At 48.3% G+C, this 15,366-nt stretch overlaps 1 protein-coding gene across 1 annotated transcript in view; it reads left to right on the top strand.

Annotated features, from left to right (window-relative positions):
* Positions 1–12,806, top strand: part of CDS2 (CDP-diacylglycerol synthase 2) — a 13,360-nt gene extending 554 nt beyond the window's left edge. The window contains exons 2-12 of the mRNA XM_019470641.1: positions 1,129–1,225; positions 1,634–1,731; positions 2,473–2,612; positions 3,035–3,093; positions 3,864–3,946; positions 4,832–4,919; positions 5,255–5,323; positions 5,998–6,150; positions 6,457–6,576; positions 7,200–7,303; positions 7,994–12,806. Of these exons, the coding sequence (XP_019326186.1) occupies positions 1,169–1,225; positions 1,634–1,731; positions 2,473–2,612; positions 3,035–3,093; positions 3,864–3,946; positions 4,832–4,919; positions 5,255–5,323; positions 5,998–6,150; positions 6,457–6,576; positions 7,200–7,303; positions 7,994–8,123 (1,101 nt within the window). The 5' untranslated portion in view covers positions 1,129–1,168 and the 3' untranslated portion in view covers positions 8,124–12,806. The remainder of the gene's footprint in view (positions 1–1,128; positions 1,226–1,633; positions 1,732–2,472; positions 2,613–3,034; positions 3,094–3,863; positions 3,947–4,831; positions 4,920–5,254; positions 5,324–5,997; positions 6,151–6,456; positions 6,577–7,199; positions 7,304–7,993) is intronic.
* Positions 12,807–15,366: the final 2,560 nt, after the last annotated feature.

Raw genomic sequence — 15,366 nt, 5'->3', positions numbered from 1 at the left:
CTGAGCATGACGTCCCATGGTATGGAATGTCCCTTTGGCCAGTTTGCGTCAGCTGTCCTGGCTGTGCCCCCTCCCGGCTTCTTGTGCACCTCCAGCCTGCTCAGTCGGTAGAGCATGGGAAGCTGAAAAGCCCTTGACTAGTGTAAGCACTGCTCAGCAACAACTGAAACATCGGTGTGTTATCAACATTATTCTCATACTAAATCCAGAACACAGCACTGTACCAGCTACTAGGAAGGAAACTAACTCTATCCCTGCTGAAACCAGGACAGTGCCCCCGAGGCCACAGGAAACAGAAAATGACAGTGATGCTAGCAGGGAGAGCAGAGTGCAGCGCTCGGGGCTGCTGTGCGTGGGAGAGGACTGGTGGCAGAGCAGTGCTGCCGGAGGGCCGCCTCGCTGCGGGCTTGGTCTTGGCAGGTGAAAAGAGGCCTGGGTGGGGCAGAAGACAGTTGCATTTAGCTTTGACAGCACTCTCAGCAAAGACTTCAACTGCGATGGTTTTTAACCACTAGCGTGACCTACTTCTGCAGGAATGCATGAGAAAAGCATGCTGATAAGGGCAAGATTTAAGAACAAACTGGGAATGTTCTCTACAGACTGCTTTGGGGGAAAAGCATCTTATTCCTATCGTGGGCGAAAGTGTCTCTCCTGGGTGTGCCGTGAGGATGGAAGAGGCTCAAGGCAGGATCTGTTGGAGAGTAGCGAGGGTACAACACGCCAGGGCCCACATCTCCTCTTGAAAAGGAGTGCACAGAGGGGTAATGGTCCCCATTTTATTTGAACTTACCATGCAGCTTGTCCAAGGTGTGGGAAACCTGTAGCAAACAGGAACAGACGCTCTCCTGTCCCGTTTCAGTGCACTGGGAGATGCTCTGCACCTGGCTAATGCCTTCTGCATTTAGTGAAGTTCATAGCAGGGAAGACTGAGCTGAGCTGAGCTGTAGCCTTGCAGCTGCTGTAACCAGGCCTTCATCAGTGGATCAAGGTCTCTCTGCAGCACTGAAAGGAAACTTCGGGTTTCCAGGGCTCAGTTTCCTTCCTGTGATGTGCAGAGAGCAGAAGTGCTGTCTTGCTTCCTTGCTTTGTTTTGACTTTCTCCAACGTCTTTCCTTCTCTATGGCCTAGATGGAAGAATTGGTGGGTAAGAGGCATCCTCACGCTGGCGATGATCACCTTCTTCTTCATCATCATCTACTTGGGACCCATGGTCTTAATGATGATAGTAAGTGCTCCAGAGAGATGCCCTGACGTTCACAGCGATAGGGGGGAAGGTTGCTGGGACCATTGCTGGGGTGGGCAGCTCAGAGCCTCATATTTTAGAGGTCCTTATTCAGCTTGCTGGATTTCTCTCTCCATGGAGGAAACCTGGAAGGAATCTGTGACCGCCTGCCCTGGTGGTCAGCATTTGGTTGCAATTGAAACTAATACAAGAGGTTGTTAGAAACTTCCTGCAGAGGAAAGGGGAGGGAAGAACAACGTGGTGAGCTTCCCATGTTGGATTAAGAGACTCCTGCCAGACTGATAGCGACTGCTAAAGTATCTTTTGCTCTGCACATACATGTTTTTTATCTCCTTGAGGAAAGATGTTCAACCAACATGTGTTACAGCTTCCAGATGTCTTTTTGTGCAGGTGATGTGTGTCCAGATCAAATGCTTCCATGAGATTATCACTATTGGCTATAACGTGTACCACTCGTATGACCTGCCCTGGTTCAGGACACTCAGCTGGTGAGTAACGGGCCTGCTCCCCTCCCCAGGCTTGCGTGCAGCAGCAACGCTTCATCTCACTGCAGGCAGGCAGCAAGGGGATTATCTGGCTACCTCCAAACCAGACAGAGACCCTGGGATTGCTGTGTGTTGACCAGTGTCCTGTGTTAGCAGCTCCTGTAAAGGAAAAGCCCCCACAAATCCTGATAGATCAATATCTTGAAAGAGCCCGTATTGATAAACTTTGTCCTGTTGTTAATGAAGCGCAGAGATTTGAGTCCCATGATCTGTGCAGGGGAGAGCATTGACAGGCATCACCACTCAGAGAGAGACGTGGTTGCATGGGTGGGATGGGAGTTTTTAGGTGGTTGTGAAACGGGGCTGAACATTGGGACATAAGGGCTGGGGAGAGGGCAGGAGCAATGCTTTCAGGAAGCATAGAGCCTGTGCTTTTAGGATGCATAAGCTCGCAGAGGCCTGTTGAGGAGTGCCACCTAAAGGCAGAAAGTCTTTGTGCATCAGAAGGCCAGAACCAAACCCCAACGGTGTGATCCATCGCAAAGTGGAGCGGAGTGATGCAGCCACTAGTTTAAATGAAGGTGGCATTTCTAAACGGGGGGAAATAAAGTTCTGGCTGTCACTTGAAGAAAGCCTGTTTGCAGTGTACCAGAGCGACGTAAAGACCTTAGGGATCAGTCACTTTCTGTGTTTCTCCGGAAGCCTTTTAGGGTTCCTGCTAACGCGCATCTGCATCCTTCACAGGTACTTCCTGCTCTGCGTAAACTACTTTTTCTATGGTGAGACTGTGACAGATTATTTCTTCACCCTGGTTCAGAGAGAAGAGCCCCTGCGAATTCTCAGCAAATACCACCGCTTCATTTCTTTCACCCTATACTTAACAGGTAGAGACCACATTTTCTGTTGGTTAATCTTGTCTGGGCTGGAGGGAGGAAATCTCCTTGAACTACTCTTTTCCTGAGTATTGTGTCCAATGTGGTATCCAGAGCAAGTTATCTCTGCTCTTCAGTGATGCTGTAACTTGGCTGCATGGTTAGAGTAGTGGTGGCAAATCTCTTACATGAGGGTCTGTAGAAGAAAACTCCCTAATCTGTACAGGACAGCCAGGCTTGACTGTTCATCTGTCCAAGTGCTACTTGTAGGCAAAGGTATTTTGTGACTTCCAAAGTAGTGCGTCTTCCCACTCCACATTGCTGCTTTACTCAAATAAAGAATCTAAGGAGCTGTGCACCATCATGGAAAAAAAGTATTTCTTAACTGTTGAAGATACATTCCCACCGTTTACTTTTCTTTTGTCTCTCATCAGGTTTCTGCATGTTTGTCTTGAGTCTGGTGAAGAAACACTATCGCCTCCAGTTCTACATGGTAAGGTTAAACACAGGGCCTGGCTGCCCCCAGCTGGAGGCAGAAGAAGGAATACTGTAGGCCGCTTGAAAATGTTGTGTAGAGGAATACATGTCAGTAGATGCTTCTGTGCTGGTTGTGCATTGTAACGCTGCCTGGAAGAAAAGTTACTGTGAGCAGACTGTATTTTTAGGAAGGTGGCTCTGACTGAATTTCCCTGCAAACATATATTCTCTTGTCTCTGCACTTGTGGATGCTATTAAGAAACTTTCTGCAAGCTGAGAGGATTGCACGAGGCTGTTTGACTCTTGCACTGAGGGTAGATGGCCACCAGGGTTAATCAGCTATGTCCCCCTTTTCCCAAACATCAGTAAGGCATTGCTTGTGTTTTTGACTGTCAATGCAGCTAGTTTTGCTTTCCAATATATTCAGCACACAGGGATATATGGCTTGGATGTCTATCAGTCTTCTGCTCTTCTTATATAGGCAGAAGGCTGAGCGAGATGTATGGGATGGGGTGGGCTAAAGAGCATTTGGTCCAGCAGAAGTCTTCCCAATGAAGGTCACCTCTGGGCTTGAGCTGAAGAACATGCCCATAAATTACGACGGGCAACTGTTCCCTGCTCTTCGTGACTCTTGGTGTTTGTTTTGGTGAAGGTGCATGCTAGGAATGCACATGTGCATGAGCCGTTCTCTGTCTGAGAGGTAGCTAACAGCATCTGATTTCTGCCAGCGATGCGTATGGGCAGGGTCTCTAGGCAGGCTGGACTGCATGCTGTCTTCTCTTCCAGTTTGGATGGACCCATGTGACGTTGCTAATTGTTGTTACCCAGTCGCACCTCATCATTCACAACCTGTTTGAAGGAATGATATGGTGAGTTGCCGTGTGTTCTGAGTTGCTTTGATTTCTGCAGCCTGAAACGAATGACCGTGTTTTCAGTTAAAACTGTTCTTTAAAAAAACCCAAATGGCCAAGGAGAAGGTGCTTCCTGTGAGGGACCAACCTGTTCAGAATACAAAAGCAAAAGATTGAGTGATACCTCAGTGACTTAGGACTTGCTTTGTGTTACTTGAAGCAGTATAGAGAGTTGTTGTAAAGAAGCAGCTGAAAATTGCTGTAGGGTTCAGGGACCTTTCAGGCAGCGTCAGGCCTGTGTAGATGCTTTCTCTTTATACCCACATCTAGCAAATGGATGGGAAGTGCTGCTCAAGTGCTGCTCGGCACTTGATTTGGGGCAATGCTGTCAGCATAATGGTAAAAGCAGCACTGTGAAAGGAAGGAGCTTGCGACCTGCCACCTTACTCCAGCTGCTGTGCAGAGGGGAAGCCCCTTGGGTGGTCTTCCCAAACCCAGCAGGGCCAGGAACTAATTTTGGCCACTTTAAGATTGCATGTTCCTCTGCGTGCCGCAGCCAGCCCAGAGCGCTTTGGGAGCAGCCTGCTTACAGCTAAAATGCAGCCTCTTTGGAGGGGAGAGGGGGGCGACTGTCTAACAGCATGTCACGTGTGGCAAAAGAAAATGTGCTTAAAGCAGGCCATTCTGGGTACCCTGGGTACCTGCTTTTTAGTCCAGAGCACTAGAGTAATCCCTCAGATTTCCCTAGGAGCTTCGAGTGGTTGCTCCTCGCATTGCATTGGAAGGGGAGACGTTGATGTGATGGCACTGCAAAGCATCCTGTGAAGCAACAGCTCATTTAGTTAAGTCTTGGAGTTGTCTGATCTTGGTACTTTCCAATGGTTTGATTCTTCTCCCATCTAGGTTCATCGTCCCAATTTCTTGTGTGATCTGCAATGACATCATGGCGTACATGTTCGGGTTCTTCTTTGGCCGCACCCCACTCATCAAGGTTTGTAACACTTTGGTGGACAAAACACGCATTTTGGCTTCTTTGGGTCTTAGTCCTGTGTTCCCTCATCTCCACTTTTGTGGGTTTTTGTGGGTCTGAAGCAAGCCTCCAAATTAAACCTGGTGCGCGTCCCAGTCTTTGAGGCTGTGAAGTGAAATGAACCATTTCAGACTGAGATGTTAGTGTCAGGTTCTGACCAAACACTTATTTGTTGGTTGTTGGCACCAGTTTTTATTTGCCTCAGCAATTCACGAGCAAAGAAAGGCTGCATAGGTGTGCAGCGGTGTGCGGAGATGTACAGTTTGTAATTCTCTCTCTCTCTCTTTCTCTGGCAGCTCTCCCCAAAGAAGACCTGGGAGGGTTTCATTGGAGGATTTTTTGCCACCGTTTTGTTTGGATTGCTGGTAAGTGCTTATTTCATTTGTCTTTTCCCTTCGTAGGGTGACAGAGTTTTGTCTAAAAAATGCACTCAAGCTTTAAGCTCTCCCAGCTCTTGTCAGAGACTCCACATGTTCCTTACTGACCAGGATGTGAACTGGTCCATAGCTGTGCTTTGTCCTGCATGCAGATCCTGCAGATGGAGGATGTTTTCAGTCCCTGTTAGACCCTGTGACATGTTCGTTAGACCCTGTGACATGTTCATTACAATAATTGTCTTTGAAACTTTCTCCTGCTGCTGTGGGATGAATGCTGTGCCTCTTTTCAAGGGCTGTGTGGGGAATTCAGTGCTCTTGGAATATTCTTATCTGTTTTTATGATGATCTCTATATCTGGTGGTTTCCTTCCTCTCAGCCAAGTGGTGCAGCCTGTCTCAGCCTGAGACAGGGGCTCTGTTCATACGGGGCTCTGATCACTGCTTGCTGAACAGATGCACTTACTAAATGAAAATGCTTGCTCTGCCTTTAGCCAATTACTGCTTCTCAGGAGAGTAATCTTCTTAATGAAGCTGGGAGTGTGGCTCCCTCCTCGCCGTGTCTCCTTGAGTGGCCTTTTCCCTTGAGACCGGCTCTGCCACATTCCTCAGGAAAATATTAATCCTGCTTTCTCTTGCCGCATCTCTTTTTCTCTCTCCTTGAAGCTGTCCTACGTGATGTCTGGGTACCGGTGCTTCACCTGTCCGGTGGAGTTCAACAACGACACCAACAGCTTCACAGTGGACTGTGAGCCATCTGAGCTGTTCCAGCTACAGGAGTACAACATCCCCTTGGTGCTGCAGTCCGTGGTGGGCTGGGTAGGACTCCCTCTGTTTATTGGATCTTATGTATTGGGATTTGAACACCAAGAAAAGAGATCAGGGCTTTATTTTGATGGTCTTCGAAGGAACATGACAGGGGATGATGGTACATCCAGAAAAAGGGGGAATTTAGTGGTGCTCCATGTTGGTTGAAGGCCCAAAGGAAGTGTCCCAACTCTGGTGGGACATTAACCCACTTGAACACCAACTGGTCTAAAGCCTGGAGAGCACAGAAAGAGGGAAAGCAGTGGACAGTGCTATTCTCGTTGAAAATCATTCTCTGATGTGTTTTTCTTTCTGCAGAAGACAGTCCGGATGTACCCCTTCCAAATCCACAGCATCGCACTGTCTACTTTCGCCTCCCTCATTGGGCCGTTCGGAGGCTTCTTTGCTAGTGGGTTTAAGAGGGCCTTCAAAATCAAGGTGAGGATGGTCAAGGTAATTTACATTTTAGAAAGGAAAGACTAAATGGTTGCTACCGCTCTAAACAGTCCCTGTGCGCCAAGGAGTGGCAGGCTGTGAGCTCTGGGAAGGGAGAGAAGGCTTCTTCAGTCACAGATAAAATGCTGGAGCAGGATCTATTTTTTTTGACTGAATGGGGAGAGACGTTAAAATTTCAACTGTGATATTCTAAACCCTGCTTTGGTACAGAATTTGAGGTAGAGGAAGAAAGACCCAGTCAGGAAATTTTGCAATCTGAGGCTTCCCTTGATGTCTTGCAGGCTGGTTTGACATATAAACAGCCTGTGTTCGGTTAAGATGCCTTGAAAGGCAAGACAGCATTGCAAGAGATAAGCATTAGCCTTCCTTGACCTTTGAGTGACAGATCTGAGTTAAGCCTTGATGTCACTGAGGCACTGGTAGTCATCATAAAGGAGAAACTTTTAAAACCAGGGAGAGATGAAACAAAATGTCTTCTTAGTCTGACTTTTGCCTTCTGGGAAGAATTGGAGCAAGGGTATGAGTGTCGTGCAGAGAGGTACATAAGCAAGTACAGGTAATGGGCATTTGAGACTGCTCAGTACAATCCCTTCTGCTTTGCACAGGACTTTGCCAACACAATCCCGGGGCACGGAGGTATCATGGACCGCTTTGACTGTCAGTACCTGATGGCTACCTTTGTTAACGTGTACATCGCAAGCTTTATCAGGTATTTATTGCTTTGCCGTGAAGTTTGGGGGCCCTGTCAAACTCAAGTGACGTACAGGCTTGTAATGAGAGACAGTTGTTATCCCCATTAGATTAACATCTGAAAATACAGGACAAAGAAAGAGAGGAAATGGAGGCTTGAAGAAGGGAAGCGTCTTTTAGCAGGGTCATGCAGAGTGGAAACGCAACCCCCGTTTCCCAACATCTGTTATTCCAGTCCCTCTGAAACTCCTCCGTGTCCCTTCTGCATCCCTGTGAATCTTGAACAGGGTTTCCAGAGTTGAACAAGCAGAAAAAAATCTAAATTTGTACCATTAACAAGCATTCTGTAGCCAAGCATAGAAGAAAGCCTGTAGGTGCATACAAGATGTACTGAAGGAGCTGAGGAACTGTCTTTCTGTGGCTGCTTTGATTTTTGAGGGGGAGCATCTGCTGATAAAGGAAGATGCGCAACCCTCTTGAAACAGATTGAGTTTGGGGTGGGTTTTTTTGTTTACAGTTCAGCACCCTGTGCCTTTTGAATCCATTTCCACATCTCAAATGGAGTTAAGCTCCCTGGGTAGAACTGGTGAAGGAATGGGCAACATGGCGCTTACTTTAAGCCTATTATTTTGATGAAATTGCACTTGGGTCCTCAGATCATTGAGATTTAGCAGTGCAACTTGTTGATAATGATGCTTTTGTGTTTCAGAGGTCCTAACCCAAGCAAACTGATCCAGCAGTTCTTAACCTTGCGGCCAGACCAGCAGCTCCACATCTTCAACACGCTAAAAGCACACCTTGTTGACAAGGGTATGTTAGGTAGTTTGGAGGACGCATAGACAGCCAGGCGATTGGAACAGGACTGAAAACAGACAAGCCTCCTCGAGGAAATTCCTGGCTTGCCTGATTTAAGACAATAACAAGGCCTCATTTCACTGTAACTTTTCTTCCTTTCTTGGTAAATGTTTGCATTTGTGGTTTTTTTTAAATAATATATTTATATAGCTTTGGTTCAAATGAGCAAATCTTGGGTTTGTAGCTGAAAAGGAGTTAAGGCTTGGAAGGACTGTTGGGTGAAGTAGGAGGGTATGACTGTCCTCGTGGTCTGTTCTTAATCTTCGATGCATGTGGGCAGAGCTGAACTTTTCCTGTGAGCGTGTTTCTGCAGGGAATACACAAAGCGTTGTCCGTACAACCGCCTCTGCGCGTGGGAGCCAGCAGGGAAGGTGAAGCCGTGCGGCTCCCCGGCCGTTGTGCCAGGCTGCGTTCACGATGGCAACTCCGGGGACCATCATTTTCTCCGGTGGTAACTGTGAATGCAATGTTAATTTTCCCAGAAAGCCACGTTTATGCCTGTGTGCAGTCTCCTTGCAGACCGCGCGGTGAGCACAAGGCTCTGGTAATTGGAAGAGGATCTTGTACTAATCCAGCCATATTTCCTCTGCCCAGTCAGGCATGTGCATCTATTTTTCACTTGCTGTTTTTCGCAGTGCCTCTCACATTCCCCCCTTATGGCTGATATTTTGGCAAATAAGATTTTTATAACCAGTTAAACCAGAAGTAGACTAGGGACAAGGAGTCAGGAAACTGGTAGTTGCTTGTGGGAATGTGGGAGGTTCAAATTGCTTCAAAACTGAATCAAGTAAATAGGTTTTAAAGAACATCGAAGTTTCATTGAGTAATTCTTGCCAAGTAAGAACAACCCTTTAAATAACTTGGTTCATTTTTCCCCCCATCAAATAACCTTTAAGAAACACTGAACCACACTTTTTCATTTCTCGATGGTTGGAAACCCCGCACTGGGATACTTTAACTAATTTGGAGAGCAGTTTCCAACCTGGGTTTTTTTCTGAAGTTTGCTGGTTGGGGCTCCAGCACCCCGCTGGCGCTCTCAGCTGGATATTTTGTTTTTCTTTCAGGGATCATGTCTATCACCTGTTTGTTACTTGAGTTCTAGATGTCGTGCTGCTGAGTTTCTCACGGTCTATGTTGCATTTCAGTCTGGGTTCATTTACCTGCAGGCTTCTGTCCTGCTTCGCTTACTAAATCTTGTCATAAATAGTTTGTACTTAATAGTTGCAAGTTTTATCTAAGTACTTTCCTTTATTTTGGCATACTTTATTATTATTTAAAAGTGAGAGCCCTAAAGATTGTAAAACTTTTCTTTTTTTTTTTTTTTGTGATCGGATAGTGAAAATCCCCGGTTTACACCTTTATCCCAAACACAAGGTGACTCTGATTTTACTTCTTTCCATAGTTTGTGCATGGGAGAGAGAAACTACCTTATTTTAACCTGGGGAACGAGTGACAGGGAAAGATAATACAGAAGTACATTGCTATTTTCCAACAGTTGGTGACATAAACCTTCTACACAGACACCACCCCCCCCCCCCCATATGGAGACACGTACACGCTGCAAGCTAGCTAAGCATCGACAGAAAATAAAACACCTGAAAATACTTTGTAGTTCATACTCCATATTCTGATTCTGCCATTGCTTTCGTTTACCCTGAGTGAGCGAGAGAGGGTGTAAATACGTGAACAGATACCAGCCTCTCTCTTAGGTTTCTGTAGGACTCTTTCTGTGTGGTCAGCTCTGCTTCATCTCCCTGAACAGGAACCACAGGGCAGAAGTTTGTGCCCATTGTACTGCAAATACAGGTGTTTGATCGAAAGCACAGGTCGCGGAGAAGAAGGGTCTGTTTCCACAAAGTATTTTCAGCATGGTGCTGGCAAAGTTGCTGGCTTCTGGCAGGAGTCAGGGCTGCTACGACGGAGCCAGTTCAGGGTTGCATTTGGTTAATGCCGGTGGCGTACACAGAGGCTTTCCTGGACTAGTTGTGGAGACTGTTCCCTTCCAGCTTGAATTAGGCAGGGATTTATTTTCTGTCGACTTAGAGGATATTGGTCCAAGCCCCTAATTTGACTATTGGAGGGGAGAATTAAAGTGCTTCCATCTTGCTTTGCCCAGGGAGAATATTTGGTCGGCGTTTCATGACAATTTGGCTGAGTTTAGCTAGGCAAAGTGTGGGCACCTGCAAGGAGTAGCCGGGCTGGGAATAGATGTGGAAGTGACAGGGTTTTGTGTAGTCCCTGGAAAGTAGTTTGCACTGTGGGGTCAGACAAGCTGGTGCTTTTCTAGATTTCTCCCTGCCCGTTGCCAGTATCTGCCAAAATCCCTTGTAGTGCACTGTTGGGTCATCAGAAGAAGCTGTAGTATTGATAAATATTACAAAAGTGTACTGCTCTTTATATTAAGAATTTTTTCATATGGGTCTTTAGTCTCCTGCTCATCTTGCTTTAAGCCTTTTGTACCTCTTTAGTTGTAATTAGTGGGGCAAAAATCGAACGCAAAGCTTTTCTGCGTGCTTTTGATTTGAAGCAGCGTTTGGGCCTTTTTGAAGGGTGTAGTGCTGGATGTGGACGCTGGAGGGCAAAGCAGTTGCATTTAGTGGCTTCCTAGGGCTGGGAGAGAAGCAGCAGCGATAACGCGTGGATGGCTTTCCTGATGAGCTCGCAGCTTTATTCGTGCTTCCTTCCCAGCAGTGCAGTTAAAGGGTGAAGTCCACCCTTTTGAAGTCCAAGCCTGTTTTGATCCTGAAGGGTAAAGCTACATGGAAAGGGTTTAGCATCCTGCACTGAAGTTTAGTAAACTGAATGGGAACAGTGCATCCATTTGAGAAATGGAGGAGGAAGGGAGGGAGATGGCGGTTGTTAAGATTATTTGCAAGCTGCACAGCTGATCTTGCTGAGAAATACTGGTGAGCGCCGTAGCGTGTCCTCCGTCGGGCTGAGAGCTGTGGCTGGCAAACCCGCTTCGACACTGCTGGTATGAATATACGCGATAGTACTACTCAGCTCTTGGTGACAGCATGCTGTCTGGGGGAGCGTTCGGTGAGTTTTCCCCATCAGCCCAGCCTGCGAGTGGCTTTAGTTTGCCGTAGATACTCAAGTTAGACTTAGAAAGTTAGAGGAAATGAAAAGCTGACGTTACCAGCTCTGGCTGTCCCTAAAGGAGTTAACTGTGATGCCAAGGGACGTGTAGCAAGACACATTGCACCTCTTTTCCTTGCATTAAGCCTTGCAGGACCTCGGTCACGCTGCAGCTCTCACAGGAATTTAGGTTTGGAGGGAGGCTGACGTAGCTAGCGCTGCTGGAGAGGTCAAACTGCCACCAGGGCTGTCTAGGTGAGGCGATGCAGGGATGCTCACGTGAAGTTTCTCCAGCTGCAGGGCTCGAGCTCAGCATTGCACAATAGTTTTTGTTCACAGCGGGCTCCACGACCGGTGAAATTCCTCCTGCTTGTGCCCAGCAAGAGGGAAATAACACTGAGAGCAGACCAGCAAGGGGGGAGGTACTGTATCAGCCGGCGTGCGTGCTTGGGTCGGAAGGAAGAGAAAAGTAGGACTTGGCCAACGTGAAGCTTAGGAGGGTATTACTGCTGCCTGGCAGGGGACAGGCTGGTGTGGAAACCACCCCTTCATGAACGGTCACTGCTTTTTCAGTTGGAGCGGACAGAGAGGGACGTGAACGTATTTAATGAGCAAAGGGATGGCACGTGGCTAGAAGGCTGCTTTTGCGTAGCGTGAGAAGCTGGCTGTCCTGGTGAGGTGACTCTGAATGTTCGTGACGTTTGTTTGCTGGTGGGTGATTTAGCGATATGGGTCGGACGCTGGTTTGATCCACAGCCTGAGCAGGCACGGCTGGGCTAGGTCTGTGTAGGCAGGCCCTTGGCACGCTCTGATAGGAATTCACTTCTCCAGGTCTGGTTGTAGCCCCAATTAGTTTGCAGATCGGATGCACGGCCAGGCCGTGGGCTGCAGCGCTCAGCGAAACATCAAAACCTAGTTTCTGCGTACAGTGTCGTGTCCTGTGCTGATCAGCATGTATTATTTAGATATTCTTCGGGGCGAGGGGCTCAGAAGTCTGCTGACACTGATCTGAAGGGACAGCCGTTGCCTGGGGTTTATGGTACCCTGTGCAGCTCATGAAGCTGGAAATCCCGTAGCATCAGCTAACACTTGGCACCAGGCTGTGAAATGCCGGTATCTTATATTCCAAGGTTTGTCTCCTGTTCCCAATGCGTGCAGCGAGTTTCCCTGACCACGGTTGCAGTGGGATCCTGGCATCTCTCCCTTCTCCCGCCTCCTCTGATCGGCTTTGTACAAGATGAGGAGGCAAAAGCTGTGTCGAAAGCATCCGTACGGCCCATCCAGACCCTCCTGGGGACAGGCGTTTGCCACAAAAAGCATCGCGTGAAAGCTCCTGTGGTTCCTGCCCCCTGTAACCAACCCCGGAGTTGCATTTTGTACTACTGTAACCTTTGTGTGCTCCTGTTCTCCAGCCCTGATGTGTTTCTACCATCTGCTTCTTTCTCTGTGCATTGTTCTTTTGATTAATGTTTTAGCTACACATGTAGAGTTGCCTTTCTTTGACCGAATGTCTGAATGTGATATATTGTATATTTTAAAGTATTTACCCTATTTATATACTATATGTTACTGTTAAATAAATATAAGTTCCATTAGCTGCAGTGGAGTTTTATTCAGCGCTGTCGGCAAGTGGGGGAGATGCTGAAAACCTCCTTTCCGTGCTCTGTGAAGCAGATCGGTCTGTTTTAAACCAAGATTCCCCCGTTCCATTCCTTTCCCTGTAGCTCTCCTTCCTCAGGGATCTTCCGAAAGGCAGACCTGGTTGCGGCAAAGCCAACACGTGAAGGCTGCAGATGGGCTGAGCACGCAGGCAGGATTGGCCCATCCGCGTCCTGCACGAGGGACGCAAACGGCTGCGTTTCCAGGGTGGTTTGTGGTGGAAGCGGTGATCAGATCATGCAGGCCCATCTTGATCAAAGATGAGGGAAGTGTTGGCACCGCTGCACCCTGCCGATCCGCTCATTTTGCCCAGAAGATTTCATCGGAATTCCACTTAGCGTAAATTACTGCTTCATTTCAGCCGTTTCTCCTGACTTGCCTGAGGTTAGCAGAGCAGAATCCTTCTGTTGACCCAGCAAAACATACCGGTTTTTGCTCTCGTGTTATTTTGATTGTTTTTGACTTATCAGTTAAGCCAAACCAACCCATCAGCAGCCCTCTTGGCTTCCTGTCACACTGTGTGGGCATTTTCAGACAAATTAATCCTCCGACAACAACAAAACACGATGCCCTCTCTTTCTTTATACCAACCTCGCAAAATTACTCTTAAAGCCCCAAATCTCACGTTGCGACACGTTGCCCTTGGAGGAGTTGGCCAGTTAAGCAGAAACTTGCTGAGCAACACCGCGCAATATTCAGCAGTCCTGTGACGCAATTAGATGCCGTTACCGAGAGGTCTTGAAAGACCCCCTCGGTGTTAAATCTTTTGGAAAACGGGCTATGAAATCTCTCGGCAAGCTGCCGAGCCGGCCGGCAGCAGGGCAGTGTGCGTGCCCGTGCCTTGCAGTGAGTCAGACGCATCATCCGACAGCCTCCGCGGCTGGCGTTATCTGCATCGCTGCTTGCATTTCAGCCGTTCAGCTGAAGATCCCTCCTTGTTTCTCCCCACCCTGTGCCCATTCAATTAAATCAAACACCGAAAACTGCAAATTCCCGGCGGGAATCGGGTGCTAGCTGTGCTCCATACCCAGATAGACAGGAAGCCTCAAAGCCTCTGCGCGAGCAGGTCTCATGCAACCCTCTGTCCAGACACATTTTCCATGAGATCCTGATAGAAAAAGGATGTAAAAACAAAACAAGCAACTTTATAGGCTGAGATTTGCCCTTTTTAAGTTCCTCTGGGGCGTTCGGTTCAGGAACAGGCTGCCTGGCTTGATTGCTAAGAAAAAAAAAAACCACAACCCCAATCTTGTGATGTCCTTTCCCAAACCTGGAGGCAGCCACCAGGTGCCCGATGGGAGCAGGCAGGAGGCAGCCGCAACAGCTCTCTGGGCGTTTGCGAAGGGCTGTTCCGGGCTGCCAGAGAGGGCTGAGCGGCTGCGGTGTAGCCACACGGCGTTGGGCTGAATCGCATCGTTTTAGGCTAAAACACTTGCTGTTTCCTTTCTAGAGGAGGGGAAAGTGCCGCGTGACATCCTGTTCGCACAGGCAGGTGGGGAAAGGCGGCTGTTCACAAGCTGCTGCCAGGCTTTCGTAAAAAAAACCAGGTTGAAGAGAGAAAAAGAATCAGAATGCATGACTCCCTAGAGCTCCTACAGCTTTCTGCAGACATTATTAAGAAGAGGAAAAAAAATGATGCTAAATTCAGGGTTCGTTCAGGGTCCTTTGCTCGGGGTACAGCCGAAACGGAGTTAATTCAGGCAGTTTGGGTCCAAAGCAGGATATTGGGGTTAACCTAGTTCAGGCTTGGGTACGTGCTCCGTTGTGATAGCACCGCTTTCCACGCCGTCATGTTCCCTGGGCTTTTGGCAGTGGAATATGTGAGCCGGGGATCTCTGAGCTGGCTCCAGTCACTGCTCAAAGCAACTAATTCATTTTTCAGCTGCGATTAACCCAAATTAGCCCACCGGGGTCCACCCTGGCTGTGCTGCGACCGGGCAGTCAGCGCAGGCTCCAGCTCCTTCCCTGAGAGGCACATCCTCAATTTACGCTTCGGCACAAAAAAAAAAAAAGCCTTTGCGAGCGGCTCGGTGCATCCCAGGCATGACCCTGGGCTGCAGATCAGAACAGGAACCGGTGGCTGTGTCCTCTTTTAGCCGCTTGCACTCTCCACATCGCTGTTTCTGCTTCTGTTCAGGGCAACTTCCCTCTCCGCAGGGCCTGGCTCGGTGCATCCCAGGCATGACCCTGGGCTGCAGATCAGAACAGGAACCGGTGGCTGTGTCCTCTTTTAGCCGCTTGCACTCTCCACATCGCTGTTTCTGCTTCTGTTCAGGGCAACTTCCCTCTCGGGGGGGGGGGGGGAGGCAACGGGGCTGGAGCCCCCCGTTAGCCCCTTGGGGCACGCTGCCGTGTCTTGCAGCCGCCCTCGCTGGTTTTTTTTGCTCCATTCGGGTGTTTGTAAATGCAACAACCCTTCCCTGCATTTATCCTGTGTCTCGTGAGCTGCGTCTAATTGCAGTGCAGTCTGCTTTGTGGATGCACAGCTGT

The sequence above is a fragment of the Aptenodytes forsteri genome, unplaced genomic scaffold, assembly GCF_000699145.1.
Source record: "Aptenodytes forsteri isolate BGI_AS27 unplaced genomic scaffold, ASM69914v1 Scaffold127, whole genome shotgun sequence".
NCBI lineage: Eukaryota > Metazoa > Chordata > Aves > Sphenisciformes > Spheniscidae > Aptenodytes > Aptenodytes forsteri.
Note: the sequence above shows the minus strand (reverse complement) of the source record. Positions and strands in the feature narration are given on the sequence as shown.